We start from the raw sequence: 20,733 nt of genomic DNA, 5'->3' as shown, positions 1-20,733 counted from the left end.
CGTTGAATTTCGGTTCGGGGTCGAGGCTGGCGTGAATTTGGCGCCTCGTGAGCGATTATTCATCGTCATGTTGACGTTTTGCTTGTTTCGGTCTGTGCTTGCTTTGTTGAGGCTCTCACCACGGCCATTTGTCTTTTGTTTCTTCTGCCACAGCCGTAATAACAAGGAGTCACAATTCGGACACGTCCGGTACCTGGTCACGGGCTTCCAATGTTGCCAAGCTGCTGGGGTGTTTTTGCTGTACCCCTGCTGGCCCACCTAGTGCGGCTTCGCTTGGTGGTTGTGCTACCGCCCAGGACCTTGTAAGGCGGCCGTGAGGGTAGCTCTTTGACATTGGCAGCACGATTGTCATGTCGAGACTATCGAATGAAAGGCTCTGAAAAGCCTCGGAAAGGAGCCGACCAAGCCAGGTGAGGTCAACGTTACCAGTCTGTCGGGAGAGGCAAAAAGGGACCTTTGCCCGGTCGTCCTGCCGGATTCGAAGCCGGACAGTAAGTAGCCCATGGCACGAGGTAAGGCAAGGTAAGGTGCCGCACCCTCTTGCTCCCCCAGAGGGCAGGGCAGCGACCCCCTATCGCGATCTATCGGACCGCCGTCTGGGGCGCAAGATGGGGGGCAGCCCAGCTCAGCAAACCCCCCGCCCCTGGCTTCCACCTCACTGCTAGGCCGTCTCGGCCTTCGGGTTGCGGCTTGAAGACTTCTGCTATGTGCGTGCCGGGCGGCATAAATCCCTCTCAAGCGGGTCATGGCCAGCTTGTCAGGCGAGGTGCCGGTATGGTACGGTACGTTGCGGCCTGTCAGCTGGGAGTATCAAGCTGGACGGGCGTGCTTCGGTGCTGGGTGATACAGCCTGATGCTGCTTTTGATGGTAGATGGATGTTGTTGGCTGTCTGTCAATGGCTTTTTGTTTTAGCTCGGTATGCCCGCACGCGGCCTGTCGATCTCCATCCTCGAACTCACCCGAAATAGGTAGGTGTTCTGGTGGGATGCTCGATAGTGCCATCGTCATTCGTCATGAGGCTGCCGAGCTTTCATTGACGTTCCAAGTCGCAATGGGCCCTGGATGGATGTCAATGGATGGATGGACGGATGGAGCAAGCCACGCTATTGTGCAAGCGCCAACCACATTGGGTCCCAGCTAAACCATGTCGATAATTCGCAGAGTTTGGCTTTCCCCATTGTGTCAAACACCACAAACTAGGGTCTGAAGATGGAGGTGTCTGAATGGAGTTCCCAGGATGGAGGGATGGGTGTCGGCCAGGGTTGTCGTGGAGGGGTGCCAACGGTGGTGGAGGGCAAGGGCTGGCGGCCCTTCCACGACGTCACTTGTCAACCCCTGCCCATCCATGGATGGTTGCACAACATTCTGATCATTCATGCTCGGTTTAATTCTTCTGGTGATTCTACTATTACAGATGACCTTGCAGATGTGACAGTGGCGCTCTCTGCATCGGCAAAATGAAAAATGAGAGCTGCATGGCATGGATGGATGGATGGATGGATGTAGGTAGGGAGGTATTGTACCCATGGATCATGAGGAAGGAAAAAAAGTGCTCGTCATTTCCCACCGCCATCTCATCTCATGGGGAAAAAAGAGCTTCCCAACGTCCAATGCGGGAACAAGGGCGCATCCCAGTCACCTCAACTCTGTTTTTCCAAGGCCATTCGAGCTCACAGGCGCGGGTCTCACTTGGAGACATCCATATCTAGAGACCTAGTCCATGTTCACCGGCTGGGAGCGAAATTCTAAATATCTTTAGCACCACGGGAGTTCCCTCGCCTCGCCTTAGTCATGATAATTTTTAGAACAGCTCCATAAATTGATTGCGCGTAGGTTTCCTATCGTGTCTAAGCACACATCTTCCACCCAAAAAGCTTCTAATAGCCGCCCATGTTTTCAAGACCACGGACATGTACGTAACAACCTACGAGATGCGATGCTTATCCTTGCCCCATTCTCTCATTTCCGAAACAGGCACCGGAACCCACGACTGCTGCAGCTCACCCACGCAGAACAGACAACAGACATATAGATACAAACAAGCAAGATGGTCTCTGACAAGAATGACACTTGAGCCATTGCCTCGACTCACACCCCTCCTGGTCCATGTAAAATCCTCGGTTCTGCAAATGCAATCTCCATGGACCCCAGCCGAATCGCGACGCAGCAGACCACACCTCCCTCAACTCAACTCATTGCAACCTCCACACCACCAACAACGTCCCTACCTGGTGCTGAGCCGTGCCCATCCCCGTCATGATTTCTCCCACAATACGTAGCATCTACGCATAGCACCCCACCACTGCCATGTGACAGGACGTTGAGATGCGACAGTGATCTGTACCGCGGCATAATGGGGCAGAGATGGGGCCAGGCCTGGTCATGGAGCCTGAGAGCAGGCTCTTCCTGATGCTTGATCAAGAGGCGGTCAACGTGTCTAGATTTTATCCCAGCGAAACCGTCTCCATCGTCTGAAAGGCCTGCTTCCAAGGTATCTCGGGTAAATCTTGATGGTGGGCTCTGATGGCAAGACGGCCAGGAACGGCGCCCTCGACATTGCATTGAAGATCAACGGCGCTATTGCACCACCCGCGATGCTCGACATGGAGCTCTTAGGGGCACCGAGCCTAAGCCATCATGCCTCTAGGCTGCGCAGAGGACATGCCACAGGGCCTCAGGCCCAATCAAGCTGGGCGTCGGAACCACGCTATCCTCCTGCCTGTCATGCTCATGCTCCCGGTCTTAGCGGGACACTTCTTGAACCATGACGTGCATTTCCTCCCACCATCAGGGCCGGGGTTGAGAAGCGCCACTGGAGTGCAGCCACCCTGATCGGGATTCACGGCCAGCCTTCTTGCTCTGCGCTAAAGTGACCAGTCATCTCGTCAATGCTTCCTCCCAACGTCGCCTAACAAACGAAACGTTGCGACAAGACCGTACCGCGGCCGAGGGGCGGAGAGAGGCGGGAGAGATGGTTGGGGACGACGGACGAGGCCCGGAGTCGACGGACAGAGACGGGACAAGTGGAGGTGGACGCGGAATAGTGCTGAATTTAGCACCTATGGAGCGAAATCTTGCCGATTCAGTGGAGTCGACGGGTGTGCCTATCTCCATCGTCGACGACGGGAACGGTAGGTTGGCGCCTGGAAGCGCCGTAGGTAGGCTTGTGCTCCCTCATGAGGGCGGCGCTCCCTCCCACGCGAACGCGGGACCCCATGAGCTCTCCCACCATGGAGGGCTCTTGTTTCTCACCACACCCTGGGGGGCCGCGCCTGGGCTGCTAGCGCTTGGGGGGCAGCAGGGGACCGGCCAGGGGATGGGTATCGTGACAGATGGAGTCCAAGCCGAAGCCGGATGCCGTTGGAGGCTCTGGCCCACTGTAATGGACGTCGAGAAGGCCAGACGAAACACGCTCTGCTCCGAAGGGGAGTGAGGCAGTTGCAAAACCAGTGAGCCGGGGCCCGGATTGAGTCGACATGAGAGGGAGAAAAACAAGGGTCCCGTCGTCTTCCCCAGCGCACGACGGGTCCCCCATGTCTGACGGTGGAGAGAAGAGCCATGTTGGAGCAATGCCACCCTCCATGCATCGCCCTAATGTAGGACGAACCACTTCTGGCCAGGTCCCGGCCACGGCCAAGATTCGCCTCAAATTACTACGCACGCAACACATGCTGGGGGGTGCTCTTCCAACAGGTAGGTCGGTAGGTAGGTTGGTAAGTAGGTAGGAGACAAACAGTGGAGGTAGGTAGTGTAGTGAGTGGCCGTACAGGGACGTAGTCGAGTTGGCGAACCGGCAAAAGGCCATCGTCATTTCACCAGTCTCGTCTTTTTTCCCTTCGACTCGACATTGGATGTCTGGGCACTGAGGGGCGTGCTTGGTTTCGTCGTGATTCACAGCTGCATTTGCTCTTTTCGCTTGAGGCGTGCTTTCTCCTCTGCCGCTCGCTGCAACAACACAACAGTTCAGGCTCTTTTCATCGGGTGGAGTGAGTAAACCCCAGCGGCGCTTCCATTCCCAAATCTCCTCCTGCTTCGATCGCGTGCGTGTACCTTCCACTCTTTTCTCATCTCATCTTCCCGTCGACTTCCATTGATCCTGACTGAGGAAAGTGCTCCGGGTATAAAGATTCTCCCAGCGCACTCATGCGCCTTAACACACCAGGCTCTTCTCCTCCTCCATCATTACTACCACCACCACTCGCTCAACCACGACCCGGGCGACCACAGTCCCCTCCTTGCAGCCTAGACCAACGAATCGTATCGGCCACCGTTGCGTTGCCGTGCTTGCATCGCGCCGCTTCGTTTCCGAATATATAGATCGCCCGACGTCAAGCGGTTCTAGTCGCGCGTAATCGGGCCCCGTCACCACCTAGCCTCACGTCGACCTGCTTCCCGCCTTGACCAAGGCCATTGACCACTCATTTCCTCGAGGCTCACCCACGAACCGCGGTCGACATCATGCACTCCAAGACTAGTGTCGCCACCAATGGCACTGTCGTCGACATCGGCGGCAGCAAAATGTACGACAGCATCGCAGAGAGACTGGCCGAAACTCTCAACGCTCCATACTCGTCCACATCCAAGCCTGTCCTTCCCGACGAGCTGCTGTATGACGATGTTGGCTTGCCGATCTGGAACCAGATCATCTTCACCCCCGAATTCTACCAGACCCATGACGAGATAGCTCTCTTCGATAAGCATGGCGCAGACATTGCGAAGCGCGTTCAGGCTGGTGTCACAGTGATCGATCTAGGAGCTGGGTTAGTCAATCATTCCCGAGCAGCACACCACCATTGACCCACCGCACTCTACCTAACCCTCCTTGGTTGGAAGCTTACCCGTTCTTCGACTAACACCCCTTCCCTCTAGTGACACGCGCAAAGTTGGCCACCTTCTGGCCGCCTTCGACAAGGCCAAGGTTCCCACCAAGTACCTCGCCCTCGACATCTCTAGATCCTCCCTGGTTCACAACATTAGATACCTGGTTGACAAGCACTCCAAAGCCAACTCCTCGGTGACGTGTGCTGGTATCTGGGGGACATTCCAGGATGGCATGGAGTATGTGCAAAAGATCGAGACACCACGTCTCTTCCTCTCCCTGGGTTCCGTGCTGTGCAACGATCCTTGGCCCGAGGCGTTGTCCCACCTCAAGTACTGGGCGAGTGCGCTTCGGCCCGACGACCTACTGCTCATCGGTATGGACGGACACATTCTACCCAACAACAGGGAGAAGATCTGGGATGCGTATCACTCCTGCGACGACCTCTACCACACCTTCTTCCTCAACGGCTTCAAGCATGCCAACCAGCTAGCGGGCGAGGAGTGGTTCCGTGAGGAGGACTGGGAGTTTCTCGCCCAGCTTGAGCATGAGCCCACGACTCGTCACCGGTTCTTCTTCCGAGCCAACAAGGACGTCAAGCTCAAGATGGGGCGCACCATCAAGAAGGGTGAGGAATTCGACTGGTTCGACTCTCACAAGTACGGCGAGGATAGCGTTCGCCTCATGTGCTATAAGGCAGGACTGAGCGTGCTCGATGTCTGGCAGGCGCCCAACTCGGAATTCCGTGAGCCCCCCTTCCTTAATCATGCCGCCTGTGGCGCCGTTTACGATTCCATGCTGACAAATGCAAGGTCAATATCTCGTACGCCGGAGAGGCGACAAGGACGAGCAAGACGACGCCGACAGCGCCGTCTCAGGAGTCAATTAATCAACCCCAAGACCCGGGTGTCACATCTTCCCCTCCAAGCCCTATAATACTTTTACCCCGAAAAAAAAAGGTGGGCAATTATTGCTGCGATTATCTGAGAGAATACCACAGAGGGACATGGGAGGCGCAAAGGCGAATAGACGCTGTGGTCATCTAGGTTAGGCATAGGGTCTCCTCTTCCTTTTCATGGACGCTTGCGACGAGGTGTTCCCACCAAGGATACCTCTTGCCGATAGACTTGGGTAGGACCGAGGGTTCAGGGGGGATCTGGACATCGTGATCGATCCAGGCCCAGATGCGCTTGAGCGCGTGGTACAGCGGAGGGACGCTCTGGTGAGAGGTGGTCAGCACTTTAATTCTGTAAAGCTATTGCAGTAGACCGAGGAGTGGCAGAACCAGGCTGCCCTATAAAACGGACTCAATAAAAAGGGGAGGGATTTTGACTTACGCTGCGAACTGGCGTCCGAACCACTTCCTCAAACCAGTCTCGTGACACCTTCTTGTGGTCGGGGTGAGTGGCGAGCATGCCTAAGAAGAAGACTGGCAGTAGAGGTGCCTGAGCCGTGAAGTGTGAGCCCGATGTCGGCATGATGCGGATGCATTTTGCGAGATCGGTCAAATTGGCAAGAACGTCGGGGTGGTTGCGAGGGAGCCTAAGAGTTGATTAGCACGTCGTGCCTCACCATGAATCATCTAGCAGGAAGGAGCAAGCAAGCCTCCCCCTCCCCTCCACATGACGCTTCTTCCACCTCCACATCCCCGGCTGTTCTTCTCATATCCATACCTGAAGAGTCGGCATTGCAAGTAAATGATGGCGGCAAGTCTCCACGCCTCGGCCGTCACGTCCGTCATGGCCTGGTTCGAGTCGATGATTGTGTCGTCCGGGCTCTCCCTCACCCACTCTATCACCTGCGGATGTTTCTGCGCTTCCTCCCATGTGATCCCTTCGCGGCTCCATTGTCGCATCTCCTGCAGTTCACGGTGAAGGTATCGTGCCGTGATGGGAACGATGGTGCTGTCGGGTTCCTGCTGCAGGCGGGCAGCGCAGTATGTCACTTGACTCATAGTGTGCAGGAGCTTCTTTGAAAAGCCGCAGCCGCCATGAATTTCGAGCATGTCCTTCAGCGTGCCATAGAGCAACCAACCGAATCTGCCCGACTCCACCTCGGGGTCAAGAGTCGCTGGCGAAGGGAGAGCCATCATTGGTTGGGCGAGGATGACGGCTCGACCGACGATGATGGACTGAGAGATTCGCAAATCGCTATACTGGACGTTGTCGTCTTTCCAGAATCGGCCACCCGGATCTGTCGCCTGCAAAAAGTATTCGCCTTGCTTGAATCCTTCTAACCAACGAGGTTTGTATGGTTTCTTCAGCCGCCGTTCGGTCAACACGATCTTCATGCTGGTTAGATCCCACCACAACAATGCGAACAAAAGACGCAGGAAATTTCCGTCACACTCACATCTTGCATTGAGAGAAGAACGGCCATGGTAATGACTTCATCACCACCCCCAATTCTTCTGCTCTCCGGAGCGACGAGAAGTTTGCTGAAATACTCGTCTGCCATGATGTATCGCTCATTGATCCGTTGTCGAATGCGTTCATCCGGAAGGTAATCATAGATATAGACACCAGCCAAACTCTGGATGGCATAGCGGATGCCTTCGTTCTTATGCATTGGGGCCAAGTCCCTCAGCCACAGGTTCGTATTACTGAGAACACTTCTCCCGGGGCACCAGTTTTTGGTATCTAACAAGATGGTCAGCTCCAGATCGGTTCTCGCCCAGCACACGCCGTTTGCTCATGAAAAACGACTGAAGGAGAGAACTTACAAAATTCAAATAACCGCCTATCAATCCGATCCATTTTGGCCTGGAATCCGAATTGCGGTGGCAACATTCTTGGCTCATTGGTCGACATGAGCTGCAATGAAGATTCCGGAGGCGTTATTGGCGAAGATGTTGGCATCGTCGGTGATGAACCAACTGACATCAATGTCGAATCTGTACTCACAGGGGACACAGTCCCGCCGGTCAACACGGATGGCACAGGCACGGGCCCGAAGATGGTCACTGTACTAGGACGGCGGCTCGCAGCTGCTAGCTGGGTTGAGTTCGTCGGGATCTCTTCAACATCATCGTCTGATGACGGTTGTATAACGGTAGACGGCCGTCTCGATGGCGCTCTTGAGGGCCAGTTGAACTTGACATAGCCGTTCACCTGGCCGTTCTCCGGGCGAACATAGCGAGGAACGGTTGACACAATTAACCGCTCGCCATTATCAGTGAACGGGCTGACGGCAGGGACATCCGCTGGCACATGCGTCTCGATGTCTCGGGCCTCAACAGCAGGCTCCGGAGAGCCGACCGGCACCGCGGGAAGGAGACGAGGCAGACGAGGCGGTTGAGAAGCTTGGTGAGAAGTCGGTTGAAGTTGAGGCGATGTGGCTGAAGGAAGGTTCAGTCCCGCAGGCTGGGGTGCTGCATGGAACGTCAGCTCACCGACTCGATAGTCTACCATGGCATGACCGGGTCAATGGAAAGCTTTGATTCCTCTGGATCGGAACTGGAACGGGAACGAAGTCGGGAACAAGATGGATGAAGATGGGTTCTGAGCCGGATTGTGCGACGGGGTGAGAGTAGGAGCGAGAGCGGGGTGGGTGGGTGCATCATGTTCTCTCTCACCTCAACGCCCAAGGTTACACGTCCATGGCCCGAGACCCATCTCAAGATCCGCCACAGGGATATGACAGGGACGACAAGGCCAAGATGAGAGGGGAGACCCCGTCAACAGGGAGAGAGAAATGGGTGAGGAGAGAAGGGGGAGGTAAAAGGAGGCGGCGGAGGAGGGACAACAGGTTCGTTTCCTCACCTGGAAAAGACGAGGCCCAAGAGCCGCTGTTGAGGTCTTCGGAGAGGCTGTAGAGCACCTGCGACGGAGACGCCAAACCAGTCGGCAGCGGCCATGTATTGTCAAATAACGAGACATCGGTGGTCATGGGCCCAGGTATGCCGTCGGGGGCCCGTATATCGGACGCGGCTATATTCACTGGGATTATATCGCCATCCTGCTGCGCGTACTTGACGCGCTTCAGTGGACGTTCCGACTCTGGCGAGTCCTCCATCTGAGCCGCTCACGCAGCAGCGAGCTCGACAGGCAGCAAGCAGGGCACGGCGGCGGGGGGGTACTCCGATGGGCCTGCAGCACAGGACCGAGCAGGAAACTGCGTGTTGCAGTGAAATGGGGAGAGAGATGAGAGAAGAAATGGAGTGGCACTCGGAGTTGGCCGGATCAGGGCACAACTGAAGACCAGCGGCAGCGGGTGGCGGCAACAGGAAGCAACGGCAGTGGTTTGACGACGAGAGAGGCCAGTGAGACGAAGAGCCGCCGGGCACTAGGGAGCAGCAGCGTTCAATCGTTGCGGGCGCGTCACTTGCGAGCCTGTTGAGATACCAACGGAGTGGTTCGCTTCGAAGCAAAAACCACGCCTGCCGAGAGTGGATTGGGAGGGGGAACCACTGGGATTGCGGGGGCGAAAGGAGACAACAAGAGAAGCGAAGGAGGAAACAACACAACCAAGGGGCCGGCAGAGGGGTGTTGAAGCAGAGTCAGGAAGAGCGTGAGGTCATGGTGTGAGTCTGGGGGAGAGTACCTGCATTAAAAGGCACGCCGACCGGGAGCGTCCAGCTCTCTGGGACCCGTTCATAACTATACTACTAGGAGACGGGCTCGAACAGAGCCGTTGGACAACGTCGAGGCTTGATGGTTGGATTGCAGCCCCTCCCCACTTGCGACCTGACGAGCCTAGGGCCCTTAACACAAGAGACGACGGGCGCGCTTCGAATGGCTAGCATCACGCCGCCTCACGATAGCAGATGCAGTGTCGCCCGGTCACGATCGGTAGGGCGGGAGACCTGAGGGCGAATCTCACCCACCATCCCCTCGCCTGCCGCGCCTCACGCGCCTGCTGGCGCCGTCGAAACATTGAGCGAACGGGAGGCGGAGGGGATGAAGGGGGCGGCATGGGCAAGCGTGATGGACCTGGGTCTACGGGAGCCACTGGCTGAGATGAAGGACCAGGGGTCATTTACGAGGGGGACCAAGATGAGTTTAAAGACAAGGCACGAGGTACCGCAACGAGCCACCAGCGGGGAACACGAGAAAAAGCCACGGTGGATCGCCATGCCTCGCCTGCCGGAGGTCCAGGGCCCAGTCATCCGTCCCGTCACATTGGGGGTCACACACACAAGCTGCCGTGGCAGACAAGGCAGTCCAGTGCCAACAGTACAGCAAACGGTGCCGGGTACAAGCTGTGAGACGGGTTGTGGTGACCCCCGGTGCATTAGCGTCGCCCTGGCTCTGTTGTCTCTTCTCTCAATGCCCTGTTGTCTCTTCCCCCATCCCCCGTTGCCCACGCGAAAAAGCTGTGCCTGTGCCCGGCACCGCGTGTCTTGCCTCTCTACCGGCCTCATAAGGAGCAGATTCCAAGAGACTGACGGATCTGGCCGCAGCATCTATATTGTCGACCGTCGCTGAGGTATTACCGTCGTCGTCCCCCGCGGATCCAGAGACGCAGGACGCTCACCGAGTGACTGGCAAAGCGGCCCATCTCGAGCGCCTAACCTTGTCCCTCGCCTCTCAGTACTGGCTTCCAGGCCAAAGTACAACCTACGCAAGCAAGCAAGCAGTCAGTCAGTCGAACAAGCAAGGCTGCCGATAGGTGTCCAATCTTGGAACGGTTACGCTACACGCTGCCCTTCTCTGTCCAGCCCGAGCGCGCGCATCCCTTTTCTTCTGTCTTAGCAGCCCGAGTGCGAACCCCTACGTCGACAGGCACAAATCCCAACCGCCAGTCCAGTCCCCTCCCCCTCGTCGCCACAAAAATATTTTGCGTTCCCGCCGTCGCCGCCGCGCCGCGCCGGATCCGGGACCTGCCCTTCCCTTCCTTCTTCACTAGCTTCCGTGCCACAGCTTAGCCCGATACTGCTAGGTCCCGCGTGGTTGGCTCAGTCCCTCCCGAGCATAGTACCGAGTACATCTGCTCAGCTTCCGGCACTAGTATAGTCTTGAGGCAAACTAAGAGCTTCAAGCTTCCGGGAGGTACCATGTCGATCCCGACAGTTGCCCACGTCTTCGAGTCCGGAATCAACGCCGCGCCTGCCAGCGCCATGGAGAACAACTCGCTGGAGAAGCTGGACGCCTTGGTCCGGCTCCAGCTTGCGGCCGCTTCCAGGGAGTTGGCCATGAATGCTGGAGACTCTTCGTCTCCCGACAACTCCAAGAACCTCATTAGTGATGTCGGAGAGTATCTCACCCAGACAGCCCAGATGTGGTTTTCCTTGACAGATAAGCTCGTTCAGGGACCTCATGTGGCGGTGGCTGCTGAAGAGGCCCACGAGCAGAGCTTTTCTAAGACTCACATGTCCGACTTGAAACCCATGGCCATCATGGACATGAACATCACCAAGCTAAGGTAAGGAACTCTCAGCCCTCAAAAGCAACGCGCAGCGTGTATCCTCATTGGACTAACCCCATCTCTATAGCAAGATACGCGACCTGACCGAGAAGTTCTCCCGGGATGTTGAGGAGATCTGGCGGCGAAGACCTGAGCCTGGATCGGTGGTCTCTGCACCATCCTACCAGACCGCTTCTCCGTTTCCTACCATCAAGACCGAGATGAGCTGGACCCAGTCGTCTATCGTGGGAAGTGATGTAGATCATAGAGTCCACAGCGGCCAGAAGATGTTGCTGACGTCGCACATCGCTGATGGCCATCCGTCGCCTGGGCCAAATGCATCCGCTTCAGATGATTCCGAAGAAGACGAGGATGAGCAGTTCGCCAAGATCGACATGGAAGCTCTCAAGCAGAGAGGAAAGGGCTCTTACTACTGCCCCTTGGGACACCGATGCGATAAGGGCGGGGTGGACAAGGAGGGTAAACTGGTGCTCTTTGACAGAAACTCTTCATTCGCGTATGCTTGCCACCTGGTGGTCCTCAAGTCGGACCCGGTTGAACGAGGCATCAGCCATTCGCTAACCCCAGTCACAGGCAACACTGCAATAAGCATCGAAAACCATGGCGGTGCGATGTTCCCGGATGCCCAAATCCACCCAAGAAACGCAAGTTTGCGCGCAGAGATGGCCTGGAAAGGCACAAAGCAACAGTCAAGCATCGCGTCATGACATGAGTCCCCTGGTCATCAGCTCGATCTTGTGCTTTGTTATGGGGTGCATGACCTCGACCGGTCAGTTCCCTTACATTTAGAGACTAGGCTATGATTGGGGGAGGATGACGGCCGGTGAAAAACACCCATGCGGCTCCTCAGAGCCCGAGCTGCCCGACATGCAGCATGAACCAATGGCGCCGCGCCCAGAAGCCTCGGCCAAAGAACCCGTTCCAGCCAGCCCCAAGCGTGGTTGGCAACGACCTCAGGTTGCACCCAGCAACCAAGGTCGACCTACACATCCATCCATTGTCCTTACAGTCATGTAGGAGATGACAATGTGGTGATGACCTGTCTGTCCCTGGGAAGGTGGAGGTCATGGTCAACAGGTACAGACCATTGTCGCCCTGTCGAGCGTCTTGAGCCACCAGAGACGGTGCAACTCAAATCGTGATGCTCCGTCATCATCTCTACTGTACATATCAGTTATCCAGCATCTAAGGAGGGAACACAGCTCATCCCGGCTGCCTCGATGAGGATATTGCAGCCGGTCATGGGCTGGGCTCATCACCGGTGAAAGCCACCAGACAAAACCAGTTCTTACATATGCAGCTAGCCCTTGGGCGAGCATGCAGGGCATCATCCAGACAATTGCAGACGACGTGCGTGCTTCTGGCAAACATGGGTTATCTTGCTGGGCGGCAAAATAAGTAGCTCAGATGAATGGTGTTGCATACTTGGACGACGACTCGGGAGAGGCCACGCATCCGGGCAGGACTGGGCCGTCGAAGCCCAAGAAAAGCCCGAGGTGAGGCGAGGCGCGCAGAGTAGAAGACGGATAACGACATGACCCAGAGCAGAGTCGGCAATAGATGACGGACCTTGACGCTTTGGTTGCACAGCCGCTGCGGGTCGCCGGCGAGTCGTACGACCGATCTACACGCCCAAATCCTTCGAGAAAAGGAAGCACCGCCACGTCTGCGGGTGAAACGGGTTTGAGGTCTCAGCAGGGATACTGGAACAAAGCTGCCAGTTCCCGCTCAAGAGATGCGTGAGACAGCGGGGGGGATGGTTGGATGGGCTGGGCAGGGCAGGGCATGCTGCGGTTTCGCCCGCCTGCGGCGAGAAGCAAGACGCATCCCAAACTCGTGGGACGGTTGTGCCTAGGCAGGGCAGGCAGGCAGGAGCTAGATGACCTGCAGCCGGAGCATCTCGAGTTGCAGAAATGCGACGTTTCGATTCAGGGTGCTCTAAGGAAACTCTCCGGAAGAGAGAGGAAGGGGGACGGGGGGGCAGTTGTGCAGCCTTTGCTCACATTTTTTTCTCCGTCATCTTGGACGATGATCTCCTAGCTAGGATCATGGGTTCAAGAGACGCTACCCTGGCGATCAAAGGGATGGACCAGCCAGTTGGAATCAGCGATACCGGGGAAATGCGCACGGTGATGGGACACACAGATCATTCTGGTGTCATGGCAGCTGGGTGATTCAGGGGCAGTGGCGAGCGTGATAGGGCAAAGCAGGCGTTGGGGAGATATCCACGATCCAAGATGGAGCCTCAAACCGGCGTTGCGATCCGATCTAAATGGCCAATCTACGCTTCTCCACACACCCTTGACAGGCCGACGTGACTGAGAACGGACTCGCTCCGCGCAACACCCTTAGTGGCGCACGTGGCTTCTTAACGGTGCGGGACTAGGGCGTTAGCAGGTGGGAGCTTGCATGGATTGGGCGAGGTGACATCGACACCAGGCGGAGGGGAGGGAGATGAGAAGAGAGCAGAAGGAGAAGAGAAGAGAGGAGAGGAGAGAGAACAGAGACGAGAGAGAGAGATGAGCGGTGTGAGGTGAGCCGGATGAGGACGGAAAGGCACATTGATGACACAGCGCCAACTTGAGCTTCAGCTCTCGGGAAGACGAGACGAGACGAGTCAAGAGAGAACAATCGACAGTGCGCGCCCAAGTGTCCACACGGGCACCAACAAGTTGAAGAGAAGAGTGAGCGCACCGTACTGTCCCGTACTACGTAGCAGGTATGTACAGTACCTACCTGTCAAAGACTACGATTCGTAGCGTCTACCTACCGTACCCAGAGGCGTGGATGGGATGGGGATGTCCCGGGAGAGCAGATCTCGTGGAGATCCCAACAGGCCAGCAGGCTAATGCGTGGCGTTTGTGGGCTTCCCAGAGTTGCTGCATGTCAGGGACCTACTGTGTAGGAGCAGTGCGGTGACTAGCGGTGCAAGTTGCAGACCGACGGCAGCACGACACCTACACAGAGTGACAGCCATTGCGTTGTCTCAAGTGCTGTTGCAGCGCTTATGTCGTCTGTCTGCTGATGGATGAGGCGGGACCTGAAGATGGACTGCCCTTCCCTGCCCGGGCGAGGCAAGGCAAGGAAGCACGGCGGCGACGGCGGAGGAGGCCGTGGCATGGAGCGACAAGGACGCCAGCCATGCCGAGAGCGGCAGAGGTTGATGGAGCAAGGCGAAGCTTACCCAGCTAGCCGGGGTGTTTTACTTTTTTCTCCTTTTCCCGGGGGGTGGTAGGGGGTGGAGCAGCTGGAGAGGAGAGGAGAGTGAGGTGAGGGAGAGATGGAGAGAGACGATGGATGGTCTCTTTTCTCTCGTCGCAATCGGCCGGGCGTAGATGGCAGCTGGAGTTGTCGGGTCGGGTGCTATACAGTACGGGCCGTAGAGAAGGATGCCAGGAGACGCCAGGCCGGGCCAGGCGACAGAACAGGCCAGGGTACCTAGGAGCGAGGGAGCTGGGCTGGTTGGTGTATGTACTCTGATTCTTGTTTGAGGCACCCCCGTGCAGCCAACGAGCGATACACAGTCTCTGATGGGTGTTTCTCTTGCCTCGTTTTGTTCCTTTTTTGGCGGCCCCCTCCCCTGCTGATGCTGAAGCCGTCGAATCGAGACTTGAGGCTGGGTCGACACGACACGACACGTCAATCAATCTGTGTCTGTTGATGAGGGCACCCGTCCCCGTAAGGAGTATGGATACATGGCTACCCCATGAGATTGGAGGCTACTCGCCTTCCCCTGCGCTTTGGGGTTGGGCGCCTTGCGACAACGACATGCCTAGCCTTGCACAGCGCAGACAGTTCGGCACTGTACGTAGTACATCGCCCTGCTTGAGCCTGGGCGCACCAACAAAGTACCTTTTCTTTTTGTTTCCTGTCCCCTCTAAGTTCAATCAACGGAACGGACCATGGATGGGTTGCTGGCGTCAAATGAGTCGACCGCTACTTGGGCTGCGCTGCGTAGACAGGCATGGCCTCCTCCGAGTCCCGGGCCGGCTTTGGTCTGGTCTGGTTTGGTCTGATCTGGCTTGGTTCGATTCGGGCTCGGGAGTTGGCGAGTAGTTAGAGTTAGGTTTGCGATGCAATATAAAATCGCCGTGCGCGCCCACGGCAACTCTCACGGCGAAGATCTCCATCTAAGCTAAGCTAAGCACATAGACTACAGCTCCCCTTCAAGAGGCAATCGCGACCTTTCTACCTTCCTTTTTGTTATTCATCCTCCTTCATCTTGTTACTCTTGGTCGCCCATTGGACATTGCGTACTCAGACTTTTCACCTCGATCTTCAGAAGAGAACAATGGCTGCCACTTCTCCCTCCCTCCTCATTATAGGAGCCGGCAACTTTGGTGCCGCTACCGCTCTGTCCCTCCTCAGAAAGGACGCCAACGCCAAGGTCACCATTGTCGACACGGCCGAGTATCCCAACCCCAGAGCAGCCTCGCACGATATCAACAAGATCGTCCGCGATGACTACCCAGACAAGCTGTACATGCGGCTGCTGAAGAAGGCCATGCCCCTCTGGCGGCAGGACGATCTATACAAGACGTGGTATCACGAGGTGGGCATGCTCCGGGCCGACGCTACCTCTTTTGGCGAGGACAGCATTGCCTCGTACCGTGACATGGGCATCTCCAATGACTCGGAGATGCTTCCCGTGGACGAGGTGCGCCGCCGCTGGAACGGTGCCTTTGCGACTGCCGACTTCAAGGGCGTGGACCGGATCCTCTGGAACCCTAGCGTGGGATTCGCCGAGGCTGACAAGGCGCTCGGCGCGGTTGTCCAGGCCGCCGTGGACCTGGGTGCCGAGTACGTCGTGGGCGAGATGGCCAAGCTCGAGCTCGGAGCCGGGGGCCAATGCACAGGCGTCGTGCTCAGCGACGGCAGGACGCTTCGGGCAGACCAGGTGCTCATGTGCACAGGCGCGCGGACGGCACCGCTCCTTGCGCAAAGCGCGCCGGATCGACCGCAGCTCCACGCTGGCGACAGGCTGTTGGCCACAGGCGCCGTAAGCTTCTACGCGAAGCTGCACGGAGCGCAGAAGGACAAGTTCTCTACGATTCCCGTGCTCAAGAACTGCTTGCCGCAGGTGAAGGGTAAGGTTTCGATGCAGTCTAGTGCATGACATTGACTGAGCAGGGTGGGCTAACATGCGTCGCGCTGCAGGTGAGGGCATGTCGATACTCGATGACGGCACTATCAAGTTCAACTGCGACCTATGCTTTACAAACTTCCAAGTCTTCCCCGCAACCGGCGAGGCAATGTCGGTGGTGCCCGACCAGTCCATGTACAACACGTGGACGGGCCCTCGCTTCCTCAAGTTCTTTGAAGATCGTGCGCGGCGGACCTTTAACGGGCTCTACGGCAAGGAGGTCGAGGATATCAAGATTGAGGCCTACCGGATGTGTTGGTAAGCAGTTAACCCCCCCTCCCTCCTCGCACTCGCCCTCGGCCAGATGGGACTCGGACTCGCAGCTGACCGGTTTCTTTTCCTTCAAACAGGGACGCATCTACGCCGACGCACGACTTCCTCATCTCACCGCACCCGCACTGCGACAACCTGTATCTGGCCACGGGCGGCTCGTTCCACGGATGGAAGTTCTTGCCCGTCATCGGTGACTACGTCGTCGACATGCTGCAGGGAACCCTGGACAGCGACTTTGCCGACCGGTGGGCCTGGGACAAGAAGGGCGGCGACGGACACTCGGCGAATCCCACGTACCAGATTGTCGGGGACCTGCAGGACTGGACCCGCGGATGGGCTAACTAAGCTAATAATTCCCTTACCATGACGAGGACGAAGGATGAAGGACAAACGACAACAGCAACTACAAGGCCGAAGCCATGGCGTTGGGAGGCGCCAGCCCCGTCAGAGGGCATCAGAACTCTCTCTAGTGGGATCAGGATCAGGACGGACCAACAGGGTTCAGCCTAGCCAGCCTAGGCCCCCCTGGTCGGCTCCCCATTGATCTACCTCTACCCCATGCCTATCGAGAGATTCACCTGGTTTTTTCACTTCTGACAGGGGACGAGCATGGCCAGCAACTCGGGAGTTGGCAGCCAACAGAGTCGACTGCAACCCAATCAATCCACCAACCGACTGACTACGCCTTGTGCCGAAACCCGGCGTCGGGATGAGTACCGTCTATACCCAGCCAGCCAAGAAGCGCCTCTTTTCGCCTTGTTTTTGGCGGTGGTGATGGTTGTCCCTGCTGCTGTTGTTACTGTTGTTGTTATTTGGGTTGCCTCACTTGGCCCCATGCTTCTTCCTCGTCGTCTCCCCCTTGTTCTTCCTTGCTACCCGCCCCTGATTTTTCTTTTTCTGGATCCTTTTCTTGTTGTCGGATCTGGAAATTAAGTGTACTGTACTTGAACTACAGACAGGGGAACTCTTGCGAGATGCGGAGTCTGTGGTGGCTTTTTCGATATCCAGGGTTTACTCTCTTCTCTTTTCTTTTCCCCCCTTAGAGCTATCTATAATCTCACCTTCAGCTCTATCCCTGTTTTCATTTCCATATTTCTTTTTCACTTTCATGGGGTATCTTGGGTCATCATACGGTCAGCATAGGGATTTGTATTGTATTCTTGCGCGAAAATTGGTGTGAGGGAATGAGAGGTGCAAAGAGAGGGACATGGACATGGCATTTTGGAAGGGAAGGGATCATAGCAACATTTATTTGCATTTACAACCAGATAATTCAAGCACACGCAATTCGAATCATATCTGGACAGGACTCGAGTCTACACTACAGTTTCAGACTGTCTGTCAACCGGCATCCCTCCCTCGTTTGCATTAGGGCGGTCTGGGAATGATAGGTCCAGAGCCGACCTGGTTTAACCCTTGGGCTTGGCTGTCTGATCGATATGTGACAGAAGCCGCGACAGAAAAAGAGACGAGTCAATCGCGGCAAGGCAGGGCAAGGCAGGGAGGAGAGACAAGTCAAGACAAGGCAAGGCAAGACGGCACACACGCCCACACGGTCAATGCGCTCGTTTCAATTTGATCCTCGATGACGACATGCCAGGCCAAGGGATGGGAATAGGAGATGGATACTACATCCCATGTCTGTAAAGCCAGGTCATGCTGTCAAGTCACGAGGATGCCGATGCCCCACGATACCATATGATGGTCCAGGCCACCCCTGGAGGAGTAGCAAGATAGCACCGAGATGGGCAGATGCACGTCGACTCGGTAGTTGGTGCCTCTCTCGTCTCGCGGACACCGCTAGATGATCCCGGCGTGGATTTATGCCAGGGATCAAGAGTCAGTCAAGTGGCAACTTGTGGTGCTGAAAGTCAGGGATTTGATGCAACGCACGGCCTGGAGGGAGCAACTAGAAGGAAAAGAAAAGAAAAGAGAGCTTGTAGACGAGATCTCTCTCGTCTCGTCTCCTCTGTCCCCCCACCTCACTCTTTACTCCTTTTCAAAGTCCTGCCCTCTCGAGCAAAGGCGGTCAGAGTTTCGTCCTCGAAAGAGAGTAGGGGTCTCGTCCCTGCAACATGCGGTGCGTCCCTGTAGTTTGGTAACCGTGGCTTGAGCGTGTGGGAATGAGTGGATACGGATTTGACTTTCTGCGCGCGTGCGTCCATGTGTGCGTGTGCGAGAGAGAGAGATGGGGGACCCTGACAGGTTGGGCACGTCATTGGCATGGCATGATGGAAGGAAGTTGTCATGAGTTGTGTCCCTCTGAGCAAGGGGGTTTCTGGTCTTCTTTCCGTCGCCTCGCGCAGAGTCAAAAATAAGCGAGCTATCCGTCGGGGCCGACACACAAAAATGTCTTCACCTTCAGCTTCTGTAGATCCGCGCTATCGACGCTGAATCCTCAGGCTGGTGCTTGCTCCGGAAATCCCCCACCCTTAGGGATGTAACCGTAACTAGGGTTCCGTTCCCAGGGAACAGGGTCGTCTCCGTGCCTAATCGCCGATGGCCCTTTTCTCAATGTGACGAAGAAAGTGGGAAAAGAGGGCTGTTGTCACGCGGCTGGTGCCGAGAGTCACGACCAACAACAAGCAACGAGATGCCCCAAACACGGGATATGCAATCTCTCTCTTTCTCTCTCTCTCGTTTGGAATTTCCGTCTCCTCCCCCCCTCCTCCCCATCTGCGGCTGCTCGCTTCTAGCGCCAAATGCACGAGCAGGGGAGGGGGGGTCCTCTCCTCTGGAACCAACTGAGCGGTCCGACCACCACAAAGCGCATGAAGCAAGCATGTACATTGCATGTTCCTTTTCCCCATACCGGTCTGAGTTTTGAGTGCCCCACGGTTACGTAGGTGGGAAGACCCAGGTGGTGTTGGTTGGAGCGCAAGTCAGAGGTGCGCCGGGTGCTTGGCGACCGAGAAGATGCCCTGCTTGCCGCTGCCTCTCTCCCTGCATGATGTCTGTTCTGTCTTGAATGATTTGCTTGGAGTAAGGTGTTGTTGTTGTTGTATTTTGTGGTTGAGATGATCTCTTGGCTCTGTGGTTGGTGGAAGAGCTTCTCCTATCTTGACAACTCAAACCTCAGCCATTACACCTTTCAGCGAAGCAATCTTGGTCAAAAAACAGCCCGCGGAACCGCGCTTCTAGCTCCATGTCATGTCTCGGGCAGGCTCCACCCCCGACCATGGTCCCAACGACGCCGACGTCCTACCTCGGGATACCCAGTCAGCCGGGACAGCCCTGGAGAACGACTGTTCAAGGGGGACCCCACGAGCTGCGTACTAATCGAACACACCCATGTCAACAATATAGGTACTTCTGCACCTTTGTAACTGGTACATCCAGAGGGGAACTTGTTCATGGGTGGTGGAGCAAGGACGAACATGTCGAAAAAGCAATGTTTGAGGAATGGGTCCTCCCCCTTGGATCTGCGAGATTGCACCTGAAACAGACGAAATCTCACCGCTCCCCCCTCGTGATGGGGGAACAGCTTCACTTGTGGTGAGAGAGAGCATGGTAAACGTGGGAATCCCATGTAGATCTCAGGAGGTTGTTGACGAACGATGGAGATATCACGGTGAGAGGCATCATCATCACCATACATGGTCCGCCTGATGTGAGCTGTCGGGTTCCAAATCAAACTCGATATCCATGCCGCCGATCCCTCTTTTCCACTTCCCAACCAACCAACGCAGGGCGGGAAGTCTGCATCACCATCTTCATCATGTGATGATGGCGTTGCCTCTGCATTTGCATCTCTCTCCAAGCAAGTAAAGGACCGCCGCCCCCTGTCCATCGTGGCAGGCCTCGCAGTAGCCTCATCTTTGACGGGTTATTTTACCGTCCCGTCGATCAGAAGAGTGATGTCTCTCTTTCGAATTTCCACAAACTTGGTGACGGGTCCGATGTGGCTGCCTCTTTGTTTTTTTGCTTTTTCCTTCGAGATCCCTCATGAGCCCATTTCTTTCATGCCATGACTCGTACCGTATCGGATCGCTTGGACTTGCTCTCACAAATTGCTTTTTGGTTATCCTGATTAGAGAGGGGAAACGGTTCCGTTCCAGTGCTTGTGGGACGATTCCGTGTGTCCACCGGTTGATGCGGGAATCACCCACATGTTCCCACCGAGTTTGATCT

At 56.2% G+C, this 20,733-nt stretch overlaps 3 protein-coding genes and 1 pseudogene across 4 annotated transcripts, besides 1 other annotated feature; 3 read left to right on the top strand and 1 right to left on the bottom strand.

Moving 5' to 3' along the window:
• Positions 1-4,459: 4,459 nt before the first annotated feature.
• NCS57_00387600 (uncharacterized protein) lies at positions 4,460-5,709 on the top strand (the record flags this gene model as incomplete). Its single annotated transcript, XM_053053853.1, has 3 exons — positions 4,460-4,761; positions 4,871-5,565; positions 5,633-5,709. The coding sequence occupies 3 exons, from the start codon at positions 4,460-4,462 to the stop codon at positions 5,707-5,709; spliced, it is 1,074 nt and encodes a 357-aa protein (XP_052916013.1).
• A 153-nt stretch (positions 5,710-5,862) lies between these two features.
• Positions 5,863-8,834, bottom strand: NCS57_00387500 (uncharacterized protein; the record flags this gene model as incomplete). Its single annotated transcript, XM_053053852.1, has 6 exons — positions 5,863-6,039; positions 6,158-6,362; positions 6,494-7,104; positions 7,173-7,459; positions 7,543-8,190; positions 8,582-8,834. The coding sequence occupies 6 exons, from the start codon at positions 8,832-8,834 to the stop codon at positions 5,863-5,865; spliced, it is 2,181 nt and encodes a 726-aa protein (XP_052916012.1).
• Positions 8,835-10,815: 1,981 nt separating this feature from the next.
• NCS57_00387400 (uncharacterized protein) lies at positions 10,816-11,898 on the top strand (the record flags this gene model as incomplete). Its single annotated transcript, XM_053053851.1, has 3 exons — positions 10,816-11,183; positions 11,254-11,682; positions 11,760-11,898. 3 exons carry the CDS (start codon positions 10,816-10,818, stop codon positions 11,896-11,898), a joined length of 936 nt encoding a protein of 311 aa, XP_052916011.1.
• Positions 11,899-15,447: 3,549 nt separating this feature from the next.
• On the top strand, positions 15,448-16,947 carry NCS57_00387300 (annotated as a pseudogene). The gene is made up of 3 exons: positions 15,448-16,273; positions 16,344-16,587; positions 16,680-16,947.
• Positions 15,448-16,947: a sequence feature.
• Positions 16,948-20,733: the final 3,786 nt, after the last annotated feature.

The sequence above is a fragment of the Fusarium keratoplasticum genome, chromosome 3 (assembly GCF_025433545.1).
Source record: "Fusarium keratoplasticum isolate Fu6.1 chromosome 3, whole genome shotgun sequence".
In the NCBI taxonomy this organism is placed as follows: Eukaryota; Fungi; Ascomycota; class Sordariomycetes; order Hypocreales; family Nectriaceae; genus Fusarium; species Fusarium keratoplasticum.
The sequence above is the reverse complement of the archived record's forward strand: the minus strand, read 5'-3'. Positions and strand labels throughout refer to the sequence as shown.